A 20,802-nucleotide genomic window follows, 5' to 3' on the forward strand; every position below is an offset into this window, starting at 1 on the left:
CCCCGCCAGGACCCACAGCCCCATTCGCTAGCAAACGGGAATCATGAAGGAAAGGCGAGGGCTGGGAGGACCAATGGTGAGACCTCACAGAGGGTGTTTGCTGGTGGGATGGGCATCTCATTACTGGGCCCACGGAGAAGCATTCAAGTATATGTTATCTGTGGCAATCAGTGCTGTCAGATAGGTCCCCCACCCACCCCATGGGTGGCTCCCCGGCATTACCTCCCAGGGTGCCTCTGGGCACGTGGGCCACAGCCTCCGTGGTGGGGACATAGAGCTCCATAAACGGTTATAGTGTTAAGTGAGAAAATGGAGATGTGGATGTAGAGTATGATTTTATTGTGGTGAGTATATATATATATATATATATATATATATATACACACACACACACATATATGCATATAGATCTTTATGCATATGTATGATTTTTATGAAAACATGGGGAACAACTTAGAAATAGAGTGTTAATAAGAGTATCTCTGGGTGATGTGATTTTGAGAGATTTACATATTATTAATATATTGTTCATCATATTATTCATATAGTATTTATGTTATGTTATTCATGTATTTATAGGTGAATGTGTTTGAAGACACACACATACATGTTTTCTTTACACAGAGCAGTTTAGCTCAGTCCCTTTCCCAATACGTGCGCTGAGATCAGTACTTGAGCGAAGGGGCATTTTAGAGAGAGGGAGGAGGGTGCACAGGGCAGTGCCTGGCGAGGGCAGGCAGGGTTGGGTGGAAAGTTCTGGGAACCAAAGTTCTGTGCACCTGGGGACAGTACCAGCTGCAGAACAACATGTGGGGCTAGGACAGGAGTTTTAAAAACAGCAGCCGGCCCTCCCAGGATGGAGCTGGGCATGCTGTTTCAGCTCCTACCTGCCGATGCTCGTGTTCCTTTCCCCAGATGCTCACTCCTGCCCCGACCCCAGAGCCCACGCACAAACGTGCCACCCCTTTCTTTGGGGCCCTGGAGACCTCACTCCATCTCTGGGGAACAACTCTGGCTCCAGAGCCCTGGTCCTGCCCCGCGGACCCCTGGAGAGGGCCCTCACCTCAGGTGGAAACAAATTACCTTCGTCCCTGGCTGCAGCCACCCTGTGGTCCGGGAGCCCGGCGCCTCCCCCTGGTCTCTGCCCTGTGGGAGGCCACATCCGCAGCCAGCCATCGGCTATCTTTTCAGTGTGTGAGCGACAATGTTCCTGCAGGTGCAAGGGCTTATGTAGGATGAGGGTGGGGGTAGGGAGAGAGGAGGCGACAGCAAAAGGAAAAGGAGAGGGAGGTGGGCAGGCAGGGTGGGCCAGTGATGCTCGCTCCGAGGGCATAGGAAATGCGCTCCACGGAAGTAAATCCCTACATCTTTTCTGATGTCAGAAGTCGGAAGAGGGTCTGCAGGACGCCCTGCATTAAGGGGTCAGGCCACTTGGGTTCTAGGCCCGGAAACTCATCCTGTATGAGCTGAGGCATTTTGAGACTCTCGCTTCCCCTCTTGAGGCCTCGGACCCCTGATCTAAGATACAGACATTCGGATTTAGAAAATGTTCTATCGCTAGCATCCTGTAATCCCAGGAGTGTTCAAGAGGAGCTTTCTTGCTTACTTGGAATGGTTTCTTTTGTTGGGTATTGCTATAAAGGCTTTTAATGCTCCCCCTCTTGCCTCCCCAGGGGAACATGCCATCTTAAGATTCTCCTTGCTCAGAGGTATCGAGTGGTTGCGGCCTCAGCAGCGAGATGCAATAGCAATAGCAAGTTCAGCCCAGAATTGTGAGTTGGAGTTGGAACCCCATGGATACCAAAAGCCCACTCAATGAGAGGGTGACCCTAAGGCCAGCTTGGCCCATCTCCTTATTGGCCAGGAGGAGACTGAGGTCCCCAAATTATGAAATGACTTGCTCAGGATCACACAGCTTGTGAGTGGCGGGGATGGAGTGAGAAGCGGGTCTCCTGACTATCCTTCCAGGGCCCCGTGCCAGCTCTCTTTAGAACAATCATATCTTTTATAGCCCTTTAAAGGCAGTAGCTGAAGCGTCTCGATATTTCTGCTGGCTCCTCTGCCCATTTCCAGGCATGCTGTGTCATCTTCATTAAGAAACAGTGATGATGTCCCACTTGCTACTTTCCCCTCCCTGAGAGCACCTGCTGCTTCAATGGAACTTCAGTCCATACCGCCTGCTTCCTGGAGGCTTCTGCTACTGATCCCCTTATCTCTGTAATGGGCCCTCCGGTCCTAGACTCCCATCTTGGATCCATGTCATATCCTTTCCCTTTCCCACCTCCAACTGCTCAGAGTCAGTCCCAGGAAAACTGCCTTGGTTCCCACATGGCCTTTCCCAACAAACCTTTCCTTTCTGCCCATCGGCAGCTTCTCTTTCCATGTTGGAGATTCCGCTTCTCGGAAATGTCCCCTCATTGCTTAGTGCGGAGGTGATTATGAAACACTGCCCGGGAGCCAGAGGGCCCAAACTGTCCTGAAGTTTGGTGTTTCTAGAGCTTATCTGGCCTCAGCTTATTTTACTTCCCCGGGTCAGTGAGGTTGAGCTCATGATCTGTGCACCCAGATGAAATGTCTCCTAGGACAAAAAACAAAAATACTGTAGCCTCCAACCCAGGTCTCCTGACTGTCCCTGGAGCATTGCTGTTTCATCACGTTCCCAACTCCTTCCCTAGTCCTGGGACACCTCACTGGCTGGCTGGCTTCCAGGGAGGGCCTGTGCCCTGAGTTCTGATGCAGTTTTTCTCTGCATTTGTCTTTAGCTTCATCGACGAGCAACCTGACCCAGACAGGACATACCGTCTCCTCCATGCAGCTGTTTCCTGTCTTAGGGTAGGCACCAGCTGGAAGTCCTCTTCTTCGGTGCTGAGCTTCTCTGTCCAAGTATACCATGGGAAACGGGGGAGAAACTTCCCAGAGACCTAGCTCCACCTCCTGACACTCCTTGGCATATAGAACCAAGAAGTTGAGCTTGCTGCTTCCAGAGAGGCCTGGGGTGTCCTCACCCACCTCCATTAGGACAGGCCCTCGAGGAAGTTGAAGCCTTGACCCAGCTTCCAGTAGAACACTATTGCTGGAGGAAGAGCAACCCAAGTGGCCTTTTATTAGCTTCCCCAATATACCAGTGCTCCGGGATAAGGACCTAAGATGGGAAAGAAAGAGGAGCTATTCTGCTTGGCAGGAGATTGGCGATAGGAGCAGAAAGGATTTGAGCCTGTCACAATCTGATTCACCCTCACTTCTGTAAGAGAATCATCATGGGGCTGATGTTAAATTAAGGCTCTGGGAGAATCCCCAGGGGATCATAGAAACCAGTGCCAAAGAACTGCTTGAAAGTCAAGGTTACAGACAGCAGGCTCCCTGAATGGCGGGCGGGCCTTGCCTCCTCACCAGCCATTCCACCTTCTCAGACCTGCTGCAAGGCCAGTTGGGGCTTGGAGCTCCCCAGGTATCATTGGCCAGCACTGGTGCCTGGAAGACAAGCCAGGTACTTGGGAGCTCTTTGCTCAGAAAGGCATTGCCTGTCTTCAGAGGTTACAAGCCCTTGGGGAGGATGGTGAGAATAAGAACGGGAGGGGCCCTCTCCTGAAGGCAAAGGGTTTTGGTTTAGGCTGTTGCCATAGCAGAGAGTGCTAACACCTTATCGCCATTGCGCTAACCAGCCATTCTTCTCTCTTCCTTCAGAAAAAAACCATCTGTCATCAAAAAGGAGAAGAAATAATCCAGTTGGGCCCCCCAACAAAGGCGCATCGTCTCTCAGAAGCTTCCTGACACCGACAGAACCTTTTCTGGTCAGAAAAGAAATGCCCTGGCACCCTCTGCCCTGGAAGGATCCGTGGGGTGACGTCAGTGGGTAAGATGTGGGCAGAGAGCATGAGCAGAAGCACCTCTGCCTCCTCTGATCCTGGGGGGGCCTGGCAGAGACGGTCTTTCCCCCACGGACGTGTGACGGAACACCCTACTCTTGGGGTCAGGAGACCGGGGTTTTAGTCTCGCTCTGCAGCCGCGTGGCCTGGAGAATCCCTGACTCCAGGTTGTTTAAGAATCCCGAGACAAGTGTGTGGAGATGACGTGAAGCACCCCAGGAAGCAAGGTGCTGTTCTATTAGACAGATGGGGGTCTTTGAATGCTAGGATCTCCCATTTGGACAGTGACTCCCGTCCGCTGTCTCAGCAAATCCTCAGAACCCTGTGGGTAACCGTGCCAGAAACCATTCATTTTTAAACAGCTGGAGAAACCGGCCCACACAGGAGGTAAGTGACTTTCTCCCAACATCTCGAGGCAGTAAATGCAGAGTCTGGACTAGAGCACCCACTGCTGCTTCTCACTCCGTGCTCACCATGGATGCAACTTCCCATGCACAAAAGGGATCGTTCTTCCCTGGAGGTCTGTTCATTTGCCAATTGATAGATAAAGAGACTCTTTGGATAAATGTTGGCCTAAAGGCCTAACTTATGATCATAGTTTAGAGTGACGAGGCCCATGTTCTGCTGTTTGAAGACAATCAGGGGGAAGACGATAGCATGCTGTGAAGGGCTTACTTACCACCAGAGGCCAAGGAGAGGTTGGCGTGTTGACTCCCTGGGTTGCAAGACAAGGAAAGACTAGAACATTAATTTGGGAATCCGTTTGGGCTTCCAGCCAACATTTCCTGCCAGGCTGATGTCCTTTAGCTCCTAGACTTTTCCCAAGGATGAAAGATGTTGCAGTGTTGACACAGGGCTCACAGGGAGAGACTGTAAGAGCGTGTGGGTGAGGCTGTGATTGATGGTGACAGGTCAGGAAGACCAGAGGCAGACAGGACTGGAGGCCTCACGACACTTAGCAGGACCACCCTGAATAGAAAGACGTTCTGCTCTTGGAGCCCGGCTGATTGCTTCCTTTGGTTTCTTATACCATCTCCCCTCAGCGATCCCAGGTCTAGCATGTTCTAAGACCAGATTTAGGCTAGCGTCACAGAACCAGTCACCTCTAAAATGCGGACGGGTAATACACATGAGAAAAGCAACCCGTGAGAGAGAACAGAGTGGTAGAGACTGGCGAACTGGAGAACCTATCTCAGAGGGGACAGTGACAGCTCCAGCCAGCCAGCCAAGCCACAGTTGCCAGAGCTGCTTACTTAGAAAGAAAAAGGAAGGGAGGAAGGGAGGAAGGGAAGAAGGGGCAGAGGAAGGTAGGGAGGGAGGTGAAAGAAGGAAGGAAAAGAAAAGAAAGGGGGGAGGAGGAAAGGATGGAGGGAGAGAATGAAATGGGGAAAAGAAAGAATGAGAAAGTTTAAAAATTTGTAATATTAAGCAGGTTCAACGAAACTCGCAACCTTTGCTTTAAGCTTTTTCTTTCCCCTTGAAATTATATTTAGGTCCTAAGTCTACCTTAGACGGAAAATATGGGAGGGGAAGAAGAGAACCCCAATAATAGACCCATAGGAGCCACAGGCATCTACAGAACAGGCCATGGACGGAGGGAAGGCAGCCGGCCTACTCTGGGCCCTGTATTCGTTTTCTGTTGCTGCCACAAACAATTGCTTAAATCTTAGTGGCTTAAAACAACACAAATGGACTATCTTATAGTTCTGCAGGTCAGAAGTCTAACCTGGGATGCATGGGGATAATGTCAAGGTCATTGGCAGGACTACATTCCTTTTAGGGGGCTCTAAGGGTGGTTCCCTTTCCTTACTCATTCAGGTTATTGGCAGAATTTGGCCTTTACAGTTATAGTGCTGAGGTCTGGTTTCCTTACTGGCCTTTCTTTGCCTGTTTGCAAAAGCCTCAACTCCTTAGTGGCATTTAAAAGACCATTGACAATGTGGTCCAGTCTAGGTTTCCAGATTCATCTTTTATCTCGCCCACTCATGCATTCCATCCTCCGAATGCCCTGCCCTTTCCTCTCCGCCTGGTGAGAAGGGACATCACAGCCGTGACACCTCCTAGTTGTCCCCTCTCTCCTCTCATCATCTTCTCATTGTCTTTGCAGTGTATTTTTCCCCTCTTTGGAGACACCTGTTTGTGTATGAGCATCACCTACTAGACCAGTGGTTCTCAACCTTCTGGCCCTTTAAATACAGTTCCTCATGTTGTGACCCAACCATAAAATTATTTTCGTTGCTACTTCATAACTGTAATGTTGCTACTGTTATGAATCGTAATGTAAATATCTGATATGCAGGATGGTCTTAGGTGACCCCTGTGAAAGGGTCGTTCGCCCACCAAAGGGGTCGCGACCCACAGGTTGAGAACCGCTGTGCTAGCCTATAGACTTTGTAGGGCTGAGACCACGTCCTATTTTTCTTTGTACCTCCAACACCGACCACAGTGACATGCAGATGAGAGTCGCCCCATGAATACACAGTGAAGGCATGAGTAAATGAACTGTGCTAGATGCCGGGGGTGTAGTGAAAAAAACAGAATTTGCAATGTCTATCTGCACTGACCTTACCATCAGTTACGCTGGCTTCACAGTCATTGGACAGTGTAGTTTGCCAGACAATCAAATCAGCCATCAAAGACAGCTGTGACTAGCCCAAGAAAGAAGAAATACCAAATTGTCTTTATGCAATTTGTTTTTGTTCCAGTCATTCTGGATGCTTGAAGAACTTTCTGGTTTTTCAGGAAGCTCATACGACCCATTCAGACCAGAGTGACAGAAAGAGATAGAGGAAAACAAAACCAGAGAGACTGAGCGAGACCTGCCTTCCACCTTCAGGAGCCTTTTCAGTTTCATGTGTCCGGGAGTGACACGAGATCGCCCCTCTTCCTACAGAAGTATGAAAAGACGTCTGTCCCTCATTTTGAGTGCCTCCAACTGATCCAAGTGTCACCCCAGAGGCGGGGGCAGCTCGTGTGCAGCTCGGGGTGCTCGTCCCCAACTCCACACCTCAACCGGGGCTGCAGATCATTAATCAGAATAAAGCATGTCCACATTCACAGTCCGGGGGCCTCCTGTCCTCTTCTTTAAGAGAAGGGCACAAGCAACAGTATGCAATTTCTTGGGATCCACGGGTCATTTTCAGTTTAAGAGATCAGAAACATTTACTTCCCATCCTGGATCAAGACCAAGGGCCAGTCGGTCTCATTCAGAGACATTGTCACATGGGCCCTCTCCTGACCCACAGAGTGCAGGCCAGGAGGCCCTGCTGCCTTTCCTTCGGAGCCAAGTTTTCCATGAGGCAGATTGGTGTGCAATCCCATCTTTAATCCTTAGTAACTTGGTGGTCATCGGCAAATGACTGAACCTCCCTGAGTCCCAACACCCTTGTGTGTGAAATGGAGATGAGAATATCTACTGCATCAGGTTGTTTGGAGACTAACGAAATAACATAGGCCACGTGCATGGCATGAGAGCAGGGACATTAGTGGCTGCTCTTCTTCCCGCCTATACTCTAAACCTTCCCAGAGCATGAGGAAAGCACTAGACCAGTAGGGGTATAGTTGAACAGTTAATTCCTGGGGAAATTCTGAATGCATTTCCTCCAACAAGATACATGATTCATGGGGGTTGAGTGGCCAGGATACCCACAAATCTATTTAATTCCTGATGTGTATGTAGGCGGAGTCGTATATTTAAGATTAATGGGAGGTAAATATATTTCCTCCTATGCCATAGCATGCACTCCCTGACCCCTAACAGATGCTTTCAAATGTTTGTGACCTCCATTGAGCACTTAGTATGCGACAGAAGAGAGAGGAATTGCAAGACTTGTTTTACAGGCGAGCTAATGGAGGTGTGGAGAGGTCAGGTTTCTTGCTTCTTGCTTGCGTGGTTTCTGAGCAGTACAGTGTAATTCTTATCTGCACTCCTCTATAGATGAAGCATTTCATTCCTCTGGCTTCTTTCATGATTTTTTTCTTTATCTTTGATGTTCCACAGTGTGAGTATGATGTGGTGGTTATTCTTCTTGGTGTTCTCTAAGCTTCCTGGATCTGTGGTTTGGTGACTAGCATTAATTTGGGGAAATGCTGTCATTATTGCTGTCATTTTTGTTCCTTTCTTCTCTTCCTGGTTTTCCCAGTAATTAATAACCTTCAGAAACAGAGCTCATCAGGCCCAGATGGGTTCCCTGTTGAATTCTACCCATCAGACTGGTTCTCTATAATCTCTTTCAGAAGATAGAAGCAGAGGTCATGCTTCTTAACTCATTCTATGTGTCTAGCATTACCCAAACACCAAACCCAGACAGACATTGTAAGAAAAGAAAACTACATTCCTTAAATGTTTTTGTTGAATTCAGCAGGTGACCCATCTGGGCCTGATGATTTTCTGCTTTGTAGAGTTGTTACTTATTGATTGAATTTCTTTAGCAGATTTGGCCTATTTAGATTGTTTTCTCTTATGTGAATACTGGAAAATTGTGTCTTTCAAGAAATTGGTCCATTTCATCTGGGTTATCTAATTTGTGGCATAGAGCTGTCCATTGTATTCCTTTATTATCCTTTTAATGTCCATGGGATCTGTTCTGATGTCCCCTCTTTCATTTCTGGTATTAATAACTTGTGCGCTCTCTCTGTTTTTCTTAGTAGTTTGGCTAGAGGCTTACTGATATTATGGATCTTTTCAAAGAACCAGTTTTTGGTTTCATTGATTTTCCCTATTGACTTTCTGTTTTCAATTTCATTGATTTCTGCTCTGATTCTTATTATTTATATTTTTCTGCTTGCTTTGGATTTAATTTGTTATTTTTCTAATTTTCCATTTAGTATCATTAATAGCATACATATATATAACTCCCAATAATTATGTCATGAATATGCATCTTTAAAAACCTGAGCCAGTTTGAAAGTATCCTAGCCCCTTAAGGCCGAGTTTCTCAGCCTCAGTTCCACTGATATTTTAGGCTGGATAATTCTTTTGGGGGGGGGGGGCTCTCCTGTGCTTTGTAGGATGTTTGGCAGTATCCCTGACCTCTGTCTACTAGGTGCCAGTAACACTTCCTGTCCCCCAGCTTTGACAACAAAAACTTTTCCAGACACTACCAAATGGCCCCAGAGAGGCAAAATGGCCGTGGGTTAGTGCTACTGCCTTCGGGTCATAAAAACCTTAAGGTCATAGAACCAGTGCAGGTGGTTCTAGAAGGAATGAAAGTTTAAAAAATATCAGTGCCTTGACTTATACTGTGCTGAATGAATGAGTGAGTGAATGAATGAATGGGCAAGCCACCTGGAGCCCCTTTGATATATTTCTTTTAGGTCTCATCCGAATGATCCCTGGACTAGTAATTAAGTTCTAAGATGCTTAAGTGAGAGGCAACAACACCAAATCCATTTATTCAGTGCTCTGTACAAGTTGTATGATCTGGGACAAGTAGTTCAAACTCTTTGAGTCTCAAGTTCATCAGTTCTCAAATGGGGATTTTAACCCATGCTGCAAACAAGATCTTTGGGATAATTACACGAGATAGTTGATGTAAAGCATACAGTACTAGAGGTCTAGGTACTCACTCCTTCCGTGCAATAGACAAGAGGAATTTCAGCAGGATGCCCTCTGGCTCTTGCTTCTAATCTTTACCCCCCCAAAAAGCACCAGGGTAATTTGAGAATATACTTTTTTATATATATAAACATGTAGGGACTGCCTGACACATTACCAGGAACTGACATTATCCATCCAGCTTATCCCTCACAAGCAACCAGGTTGGTTAAGAGGCCCAGAGAGTTGTGATTTGCCCTGGATCACACAGCTAAATAAGGACCTCAGAAGGCTCAGTCAGCACTCAAGGCCGGCTAGCCTGCTGGCCACCATTGCCCTCATCACACTGGGGCCTGTGTGCATTGTGAATCTGGGGGAAATGCTTTGCATATTCTGTGTTCTGTAGTCTCTTATAGACGTAGATGATCAGATCGGGGAATTTCTCCTGAAAATACCGGGAAGGGTCTTGAATTTTCAACTTCATCCTGAAATGAAATGTAAATATTTTGGCAGGCATGCTCCCAATGCTTCCCCCTTTATAGCACATGGCCTGGAGATCACTGTGCTCCCATGATCTATAATAATAAAAGCGTAATATGCTAATTAGACCAGACATCCTTCTAGAGGACCTTCCAGACGAAGCCGGGGCTGTGAGGGCTGAGACAGCTACTGGGGTGGGTGGAGGCTGGGGCAGAGGCAGCCGCTGAGGTGGTGGGGGCCCAAGCCCCTTGCACAAATTTCGTGCATCGAGCCTCTAGTTTCTATAGAAGAGAGAATAAGGACTTGGGAATCTGACAGAGCAAGAGTCATCGCCTGATTCTTCAACTATCTGTGAACTTTGGCAATGTGATGTCTGTGAACCTCAGTTTTATCATCCATGAAATGGACATAATACAATTCCACAATTTTTTATCTACATTTCCAAAATCCAGAAGAGCCCTAGAAGCGGAAAGTTGTTGTTGGTTGTTGTTTTTTAATGAGTTTGCAGCTAACATTTTTGACAGTAAACGCTGACTTAACTAACATGGGGCTACTTCCTAGATTTTTTAAATGTTACATTCACTTTACCCAGCTGCCCAGTTCACTGTGGTTCCACAAGGGAGTCACTAGCCTGGTGTTCAGTGGGACCCAGCAGAAGTTAAGGAAGATGAGCCCTAACCGGTTTGACTCAGTGGATAGAATGTTGGCCTGTGGACTGAAGGGTGCAGAGTTCAATACCGGTCAGGGGCACATGCCTGGGTTGCAGGCTCAATCTCCAGTAGGGAGCGTGCAGGAGGCAGTCAATCAATGATTCTCTCTCATCATTGATGTTTCTATCTCTCCCTCTCCCTTCTTCTCTGATAATCAATAAAAATATTTTTTTACAAAAAATAGAAGAAAGATGGGAGCCTACTGGTCATGTCCATCATTCATTGTAAGACCCATGTAGTGGCCCTTTTCCCAACACAGGGGAGGAGTTACTTTCCTTTCATCAAATTTAACTGTGCTCTTCCCATCAAATAGCAGGTATAAATTCAGAACTGGAATTTTTAGATCTTCTCATTTCAAATATGACTTACAGGAATGAAAACAATACTTACTCTCTATTCTTTTCTTCATTAATGTGTTCCCCCAAATTCCGGATGAACTTTAGCAAATCACCCACAGTGTCCTGATATTTTAAATGGGGTTTGTTTCTATAAAACTTTTGCATGTCTTCCATAATGCGTTCGTCAATCTAAACAACAAAACATTTCACAAAAATGTGGTAGCAATGCAAAATAAATCCTGGTGACATACAAATTTGAATATGTGTCAAAATTCCTACTATTAAAAAAGCAGTGGTAACAATAGTTGTGTTTGGATATGGGATTTGGTAACTAAATTTGTCTGTTTCCAAAAGAAATTAAATATATTAACACATGGTTCAGAAAATCTTTGGCCACTGTGCTAGGAGATGTGCTCATTATACTATACCATACTTTTATCCTTGTGGCCACCCTTCCAATATGATCATGGTTGTTTTGTTTGTTTGTTTTTTTCTTTTGAATTATATTTCCAAAGGGGTTACATATTTCTCCTTGCCTCGAGGTGTCCCAGGGCAACTTCGGTCATAGTAATGCCTCCCTCTTTGTGCTGGCACCCTTGTAGATGGCTTCATATTTAGAAAGAGTTTGGAATAAGGGAACAAGACGCAACAACCATGAGGCCATAGGTCCCTTAGGAAGAGTGAGTGGTGCCTGGGCCACGGCTAGAGAAGACCTGTTGAGACGGCCCACATGTGCTATGGGTGGAAGCACACGTGGGAAATGCTGAGCCACGTGTATGTGGCGGGGTGGGGACGGAAGGCAGGAATATACACCGGGAAACGTGGCTGTGGACCTGAGCTGCCAAAAACTGATTGTACGACCATGAACATGGGCAAGCCACCAAAATCAACAGGGAAAAAAAAAGTCTAAAATGGAAATTAAAAGATAAGGCCTGAAGTTCATCAAAATTAAATATAAGTCAATGCAGTTTAGGGGAAATAACTAATGAATTAGGGAACAAAATAATAGGGTTCTCTTCCCAACTCTGCCAATCTCTGCCTTTCCAGTCCTGGGTATTATGGGAGCCTCAATTTCCTCAACAACTAAATGGCTGGGTGGCCTGATGGCATCAGAGTGTTATGCAGTGAGTGGCTTTAGTGCACAGGTTCCGTAGCCAAACTGCCCAGTTTCAAATCCCGCTGTACCCCTTACTGGCTATGTGCCTTTGGAAAAATTGTCTGCCTCAGTTTGCTCACCTGCAAAATGGAGATATTTGCCTCAGAGGTTGTTATAAGGATTAACTGTGGTGACTCACAGAAGTCCTCAACTGTAGCTGCCATGTAGTCAGCACGACATAGTCCTTAGCTATAACTATCATCTGCTCTGGTTCCTCACTTCTCTGTTTCTACAAGTTTAAGTCTCAGCTGAAGTTTTATAGATATTCATTTGGCAAAGAGTCATGGCACACCCACTTCATGCCAGGAATAGAATAACAGACAAGATAATGGATGGTCTCTGCCCTCATGGAGCTTATAGGATAGCAGGAAAAATGAACAATAAGCTGACATTTATGAGTGTGATGTGTAATCTAGAGTCAAGTGAGGGAAGGAAAGCGAAATGAGACCCAGAAACAAAGAGGTGTGGGAGAAGCAGAGTCCTAGATTGACCTAAGATAGGGAAGCTGCTGGTCTCCGTCAAAGACCTCCGGATTCTGGATTCTCTCATAGTGCTTTGTACCTGTCTCTGGGTGCCTAGCATGTATCATACAGCCATTGTTTCTGGGAGTCTCTCGGCCCTACCTTGGCCAGGCCATACTCTCCTTTGTATACTCATGACCTCACATGGGCCTAGCACATACCTAGTACTTGTTGGATGTGTGCTAGTTAATAATAATGAAAGTTCTGATAGTACTGACTAGATCAAGATGGTGATTTATTTTGATGTTCCACTATATTTAGTTCAAGTTAGGTGGACCTTTTCTTGAAGAGGAGGAATTTGAAAGATCATCTCCTCTTCATAGTCTGCTTTCTCAGGCAGAATGTAGGTGTGTTGTGTGGATCCTCAGAGCTGGACTGTTCACAGGCAGCAGAGGCCCTGGACTGAAAGGCCTCATGGTGGAGCACTTCCTCTGGATTAAGCCCTATCTAGTCAGCTGCTCTTGTTACCATGGCAATAGGATCATTAGCCAGGCCCTTCTCAGAAAATAAGTCTTGAGGGAAAGAGCCACAGAAAAGGCAAAGGCTCATGGCTGGGACAAGACTATCCTAAAGATGAGTCTAGATGGGAGTCTGTCAGGAGGGCTTGGCCTCTACAAGGTGGGGGCGGGGATGGCCAGAGACCCAAAAGATAGAGGGGACTAGGATGGGGAGGAAGAAAAGGGAAATCCTTTCTTTCACTTCTTGGTTGGGCCAGGCCAACAGTATATAAAAAAGAAAAACTATGATAAAACATTACACAGCTTCTTATTCCTTAAATAACCTCCAAACTGTAGGAATTGTTCATACCTCAGAGGTCCACTTATCAAAACTTCTGGAAGGTTCAGATGGTCCAGGTCGCAGTAGTTGGAGGATACTGAGTTCTTGGCTTTGTCTTTTCGTTTTGATGTCGGATTCATTTCCCACATCCCTAAGGGTCCTATAGCGGCTGAGGATGACAGAATTATCATGGTCATTCCATCCTTCCCACTCTTTCAAGAAAGACGAAACTGTTAGATTTTGGTTTTTAATAGAAGTAATAAAACTATGTCTTTAAAAATTCTGCATGATGGGAGAGACAGGCATCTCTCTGTTTCTCTCTCTCTCTCCCTATTCTTCAGAAGAGAGAAACAGAACCCAGAGAGGTTAAGTCACCACTCCAAGGACACACAGCCAGGAAATGCCCAGGTGGATCTGCTGATTCTCAGCCGGACTCCCACCCACACCACCTCACGGTGATGATTAATTTTACATGTTAACTTGACTGATCACAGGGTGCCCAGACTGAAGAGTTTTCTGGCTGTGTTTGTGAGGGTGTTTCCAGATGAGATTGGCGTTTACATCAGTGGGCTCAGTAAAGCAGATTGTCCTCTCCGGTGTTATATGTCTTTCCTATTGGTTCTGTTTCTCTAGAGAACCCTGACTACAGCACTCACTGTCTCCATGCAGGGGCCTGTGACATACACGTAAGTTTTACTTACCTCTCCCAACTCCAGAAGAAAGGATGACCCAGCAGGTCACTCAGAAGGTTCTCCACATTTCCCCCAGGCCAGAACAGCTGCTGAAGGAGGTCCTGAATTTCTTCATTTGGAGACAATGTAATCACTTCCTCGTTGCTTTGAGTCTTCAGTGTCTCAAAAGGGATGTCTCCCTTCCTTACCACATATAGGACCAGCCGTCCAAGGGCCTGCACCAGAACCAGCAATCAAGCCAAAGCTGCTTACGCACGATCACTCTATTTGGGTAACTTTGGAGCGTGTGGTACAGGCTAGGGGCAAATGGAAAATGGGAGGAATATCTCAAGGAGTCCACAGGCTGGTTAGGGAGAGAAGACACAGGTTGGTGCATAGAGAACTCTTCCAGGCAGTATGTAGGCCACACAGTTCAGGTCTATAAGGAGAAAAAGAGAATCCTGGGCTAGAGTTGCCAAGACAGACTACCTGGAGAAAGAGGAATTTGAGCTGGACATCGAAGTATGGGTAAAAGTTAGATAAACATGAGGAAGAGAGAAGGTTTTAAACCAGGGGGATGCCAGGAGCTGGGAACTGGGACTTTGGGTTGGGGCTATGTCAGTCAGCAGGTAAAGGAGCCAGGCCAGGTCCAGCCGGATATAGTGATGGGCCCAGGGGTTAGGCCAGAACAGGGAGGAAAGGTCAAGAAGGAGGCCAACATCGGAATGCCTGCATCAGGCAAGACACCAATCAGGGAAGGAGCTGAAATCTGGAGCCACTGAACCACCAAGGCCAGACCCAGGGATGAAGAGCCCTGGTCCATTGGGGTGAAAGTTCAACACCCTGGAGACTCTCCAGGAGAGGTCTGCCCTGACCCAATTGGAATCAATGGGGAACTTTGGTCTTCAGAGGCCAGGCTCTGTCTCAGAGAACCAGATATTCCAGGATCTTCACCTTTTTAACCAAACTTAGTCTCTTTCGAGCTGGGGAATCCCACCCAGGTGTTTTCAAGGGCCTTAGAATCTGGCCCTCTTTGGAGTTTGAATGGAGTGGGAAAAGAAATCTTATTTACTACTGGAATTCTGGAGCTGTTTTGGAGATACTTGCTGGAAGTAATTTGAGAAAGAAAGAGATCCAAAAAGACACAGAAAGAAGCCACAGTGACAACCAATCCACACCAGCCTAGGGAAATGCCATTGTCTGCAAGGGAGTGACAGCAGTGAGCACGGGGGGAATTCCTTGAAAGTTCTTTCCTTCCTGGTTAAAATAGGGATGTCCTCTAATTGGCCATAGAAAATAAGGTAATGAATGAATAAGGAAGCAGAGAGGTGGAAAAGTTAGCCAACTACAGAAATTACCTCTAGATCGCTCTTGACTTGCTCCGGCTCTCCAGCCCACTTGATGCTTTTATCAAAATCTGCCACACGAACAGCATTCTTGGAATCTAAGGAATAGTTTGTAGAGAGTGGTGCATTGAAAATCCTCATTCTCCATGCTGTGAGTAATTCATTTAAGTAAATATGTAACCCAGTAGGCAATCCATCATCTCTAAAGAAGGCCATAATAAAACTTATTATGTTTGTTCCTCAAAACACTCATGTGCCCTGTGTCATTTGACCTATGACGCATCTGCCAATAGCAAGTCTTATATTTTATTTTTCCCAAGCCAGGGGGTGGGGAAGGATGAAGAGACCTTTAACCAGCACCCCATTCATGCAATTCCTGGGGGTAAAGAGCAGAGATTTGTAAAGGAGCTGTTGGCAGAGTTAAGGTTACATCCTATGGCTAAACGACAACTAGCCCACAAGGCTCCAAACCCAAGGCCACTTTAGCATACTACTCTATAACATAGCATAACAAATCTAGCCCGCTAGCCACAGCCCACAATGACACTGTCATCAGTTACCATGGATCCACCCTGTGCTTGTGATGAGTCACTGCCTCCTTGCCCTCTTCAGAATCTTTCTTCCTTGAAGGAAGCCACTGAGTCCTCAGACAGAGGGATGCAGGGATGAGAATGGTCAGGAACAAGATGACAGGAGGGCAAGTCAGTGATTGGTCATCGAAGAGGTGGCTCCTGCTTTTTGCTTCAAGGAGTCTGAGAAGGAAGGCCGGGCAACCCCATATAGATGATGGCCAGAGCAGTTGTGTGCTTCTGGAGCCCCTTTTATTGTAAAGTTAGACATCCTGTGTGGAAATCCATCAAATTATTCAACAAGTGTTTGGTGAAGGGAAAAGGCCCGTGAAAGGGGGAACACAGTCTCGGCCTAGGGAGTATAGAGTCTCAGGCTGAGGAGACAAATAATTACAGATACACATGAAATTAATTGCAGTTTTGAAAATGCTAGCCAAAAGGGCAGGATGCTCTGGAAGTGTCTTCCTAAAAAAGCTACATGGCTGGGGTGGGGAGGAGTCGTCTTTGTGAGTAGAGTCTGGGTAGGTGAGCAGAGTGGAGAAGAGAAGGAAGAGAGAACTCCAGACAGGAATTCCTGAGACAGAAAGGAACCTGGAGAATTCCACCGTGACAGAAAGAAGGCCCAGAGAGAAGGAATTAAGTCAGAAAGTGGCTTGTGATGAGGTTGAAGGGGTAGATGGGGGCAGATTATAAACCTCAGATGGTTTTCAGTTATGAGAACTTTTCTCATAAATTTCCTTCATGTGTTTAAGCCACTTGAGTGCTTGCTTGGAATCTGTTTCATGGTATTGCATCTTGTCCTGGCATCCCCAATTTTGACCTGTTTTGCCATTAAGTTTCACAGTAACTGCCACCTTGTCTGAAGGAATACACCTTCAGGATTCTCTGACTTGAAGACTATTCTGGGAATCCAAATTTCTGGAGCTGGCTCCATCTAAGATATACCTTCATATTTGTATTTGCCAAAGGCAATATGAGGTTAGCTGGTATTCCATTAGCAGCCATGACCTCCATGCGGAGGAAGGGTTACAACTGGGAGCAGGAGAGACTGCGCTGTAATTATGACTTTGTTGCACTGACCCTCAAACTGAATAATCCACATTGACTCCAGTCCTTTCCCATCTGCAATGAAAATGCTTTCCTTTTGTCAAAAAGGACCCCACAATTTCTAAGACACCACCAGGGACTCACCTATTAAGATGTTTTGTGGCTGTAGATCCTGGTGAGTGTATCCACATGACAGGATACACTCCACGGCCTTAAATATAGATAAGAGGATGTTTCGGCCAAACTCATCATTTTCCACAGCCTCCCCTCTGCGCTCGGCCAAATGCCCCTCTAGTGTCTGCTCGCAGAGGGAGGTGCACACATACAGACAGCCCTTGTGGATCTCATGCCCGTAGATTGTCACCAAGTTACTCTTCCCTCGGATGCTCTGTAGACAGGAGATTTCCCTTTGTCCACGACTGCTGTCTTCAGAGAATCGCTTCACAGCTACCTCGTGCTCCTCATAGAACCCCAGGTAGATGCCTCCTTCTGAACTGTCAGCGATTTTATATTCTTCATCCCTAAAGATCTTGAGTCTGCCGATCATAGGGCGGTATATCCTGTGGAGATGTTTCAGGGCCTGCCCCCAATGTGAGCTCTGAGGCTCCCAGTCTCCAGCTGGAGGGTGATAATCTTCTCTGGCTCCATGATGGAGAAGAAGCTTTACAAGGGAGTTGTTGTAATGGCGCCTCGCTAACATAACAAGGTTCCCACAATCCGTGCTGGCTCCTTTGCCACACAGCAGCTGGGCAATTTCTGTCAGATTGAGTTCGACAGCCCACAGCAGTGCTGTTTTGCCCTCCCTGTCTGTGTCATCAATCTCGATATGTTTTTGTTCCAGAAACATCTGTACCAAAGTCAAGTGCTTCTTTTCCACTGCCAGGATCAGGGGCGTCTTCCCTCCTTCTCCGCTCACATTGACATCGGCCCCATGGTGCAACAGAAGGCGAGTGATGGCCACCACATTACTGTCATCAGACCTCGCAAGAGCATGGATCAGAGCATTTCTGCCCATGTTGTCACGAGCTCTGACATCTGCCTCCATCTCTTCAAGAAGGATCCTCAAGACATCTACCCGTCCGTACTTAGCAGCATCCATGAGAGCGGTGGCCCCTCCTTTCTTAAGCCTCTCTTGGTCCTCCATTGTCTTTCGACCCAAATTTACTTCTGCTCCGTTCTCATACAGGAATCTTAAGGCTTCGACCTTACCATACACAGCGGCTTCCATGAAAGCCGTAAAGCCGTGAAGATCCCGCTCATTGATATCTGCACCTTTTGAGAGGAAAAGTTTGAGCAGCCTCACATTTCCCACAATCCCAGCGACAATGAAGGGGGTAGCCCCATTCCTCTTCCTCAGACAAGGGTTAGCACCATAGCGAAGCAGCAGTTCCACAATGTCCTCATTGTCCATTTGCACTGCGTTATGCAGAGGGGACCAGCCCCATTCCTCTTCCTGGAAATTGACATCAGCCCCTCCTTCCAGCAATTGCTTGACCAGCTCCATGTCTTCTTGTTTAACAGCTTTTATCAACAAATGATTGTTGTCCCCGGAAGTCCCCCCATTGCCAGAGTGTGTGGGTCTGTCCTGGGGGTTGTTATGGCTCTTGGTCTCCATGATCATAAATACCACTGGCTACAACTTTTTGCCTTTGAGAAAATGAAAACTTATCTCCTTGGGACTTGATCAAAGAAACATAGAGCTCTAGAAACTCCTGTAATGATAAATCAGGATTATCTGACTACAGATCAGCAGTATGAGGAAGGACAATACCCTGGGAGTCTTCTGACATTACACCTGGAGACAAAAGAGGTATTTTGTAATTTTATAATAGTCAGAAAACATTTGAATTAGAAAAAAAATGAATTTTACTAGCAACATTTTCAAAATACACCTACTTATTTATTATAGAACTAGAGGCCCAGGGCACGGATTCGTGCATGGGTGGGGTCTGGCCGCCCTGCCCCCATCGGGGTGGTTCAGGCCTGGCCAGCCAGGGGGAGGGGACATGGGAGATTGGCCAGCCAGCTCCGCCCCCACAAGGGGGGGTGCAATTAGGGGCAGGGCTGACAGGGGTGGGGGGGCCCCCACAGGCAGTTGGTGGGCCAGCCCTGCCCACTGGTTGAACTCTGGTTGAACTCCCTGTCCAGGGGACAATTTGCCTATTACCCTTTTATTATATAGGATGTTGTATTACATAATATTATAAATATACATATATAAAGTCAAATAATGAAAACTATTACTCTATAATCCCATTACCCAGAAACAGACAATGGCAATATTTTAGAACATGTCAACGCATCCTATTCTCCCCACCCATCTGCACAAACATACTACACAAATCGGACCTGGGAGTGTCAGTTTAGTCCAACTGCCCTCAATCAGTTCAGAGCAAGTGACATCCAATTTAAGCATCAGATTGCACCGAAGTGTTATCTGGACATTTACTGCATCTGCTCCCAAATTCACACAGCTGCCGTTTTTCAGCGATCTCAGCACTGTCTCCAAGTCTCCACCTTCTGAGGTCCAAATCAACGGTGCTGCCTGAGCACAACATCCAGCAATGAAACCATTGATCCAAGTGTGTCTGTTACAGCTGAGAGGGGCCAGTCTCAGGAAAGGAGCAGCGAAGGAAAGAAACCCTGAGTGAAATATCCGAGTGGAGGATAGATCATCCCAACAAAAGCAGGGTGAGGGCACTTCCTGCTTTCAGTTTCATTTTCCCCATTTGACCGGAGGTGCCTGGTAAACACAGCCGACTTGAGTAAATAATGTGTGGATTGTGGCAGAACCTTGGCATTCTCAGGAAGGCTCAGGACTCAAGGGCCCTGGGGTGCCTCTTGCTGCCTCTCCTTTCTCTCCCAAAGTCCCACACCCCTTTCACCTCCAAATCCCCAAAGCCCAGGGAATCCTTCAAAGAAAAGAACTTCTCAGTCTTTTCCAGCTCTCCCCCTTCTGCTCATCTTACCTTCTAAACTCCGCCGCCGCCTCTGTTACTCCCTGTCAGCACCTAATCTTAAATACTGTAGCCAGCAGAAAAAATTCCTCTGGTCACAGTCACTGAGCCAGGGGGGGCGGAGCCAAGAAAGGAGTGAGCAGGGAGCGAAGGGAGGGTAATCTGGCACACAGGCACTCCCTCTGGAAGGCGTAGCCTGTGCAGCCAGAGCTTTTATACCCTCTAGAGCAGTGGTTCTCAACCTTCCTAATGCCGAGACCCTTTAATACAGTTCCTCATGTTGTGGTGACCCCCAATTTCATTGTTACAAATTGAACATAATTAAAGCATAGTGATTCATCACAAAAACAATATGTAATTATATGTGTTTTCCGATGGTCTTAGGCGACCCCTGTGAAAGGGTCGTTCGACCTCCAAAGGGGTCACGACCCACAGGTTGAGAACGGCTGCTCTAGAGAAAAGTGGTGGCTCTTCTCTGACGGCCAGTGACCAATTTGATGTCCAAGGTCATGCTGCTCACCTCTCAGCCTTTCAGGTCACAGCCTCCAGCTTGATCCTCACCACCTTACTCCAAATCCCCTGTCTTCTCAAGGGAAATGAGTGGAAAATAAACATTTATTGAACACTGACTTGGGGGCCTGCCACTCATTGCTCTACTGTCCCAGTTACTCCCTAACCGTCCTGCTGATGATGGAACTGGGACTTAGAGAAGCTAATGTAAGCCCAGAGTCCAAGCTCCCTCACCCATCTGGGCACCCATATTATTGCAAATTCTACTCTCACTCAGGCCAGCCGCCCGGGCACGTTTCCTCCCTCTGGAGATTTCAT

General features: G+C 46.9%; 2 protein-coding genes across 2 annotated transcripts in view; one reads left to right on the plus strand and one right to left on the minus strand.

Annotated features, from left to right (window-relative positions):
- The window catches only part of RGSL1 (regulator of G protein signaling like 1), a 75,874-nt gene extending 68,983 nt beyond the window's left edge, over positions 1-6,891 (plus strand). The window contains exons 22-25 of the mRNA XM_070397111.1: positions 1,674-1,772; positions 2,763-2,832; positions 3,685-3,853; positions 6,572-6,891. Of these exons, the coding sequence (XP_070253212.1) occupies positions 1,674-1,772; positions 2,763-2,832; positions 3,685-3,721 (206 nt within the window). The 3' untranslated portion in view covers positions 3,722-3,853; positions 6,572-6,891. The remainder of the gene's footprint in view (positions 1-1,673; positions 1,773-2,762; positions 2,833-3,684; positions 3,854-6,571) is intronic.
- Positions 6,892-9,239: 2,348 nt separating this feature from the next.
- RNASEL (ribonuclease L) lies at positions 9,240-20,038 on the minus strand. The gene is made up of 7 exons (XM_070396500.1): positions 19,987-20,038; positions 17,162-18,812; positions 15,414-15,499; positions 14,086-14,291; positions 13,415-13,553; positions 10,983-11,119; positions 9,240-9,887 (listed from the first exon to the last, which is right to left on the minus strand). The coding sequence occupies exons 2-7, from the start codon at positions 18,636-18,638 to the stop codon at positions 9,707-9,709; spliced, it is 2,226 nt and encodes a 741-aa protein (XP_070252601.1). The 5' UTR covers positions 18,639-18,812; positions 19,987-20,038; the 3' UTR covers positions 9,240-9,706.
- Between the last annotated feature and the right edge of the window lie 764 nt (positions 20,039-20,802).

This window comes from Myotis yumanensis, unplaced genomic scaffold (genome assembly GCF_028538775.1).
Source record: "Myotis yumanensis isolate MYYU_CA2020_CCGP unplaced genomic scaffold, mMyoYum1.0.hap1 SCAF_17, whole genome shotgun sequence".
Taxonomy (NCBI): domain Eukaryota; kingdom Metazoa; phylum Chordata; class Mammalia; order Chiroptera; family Vespertilionidae; genus Myotis; species Myotis yumanensis.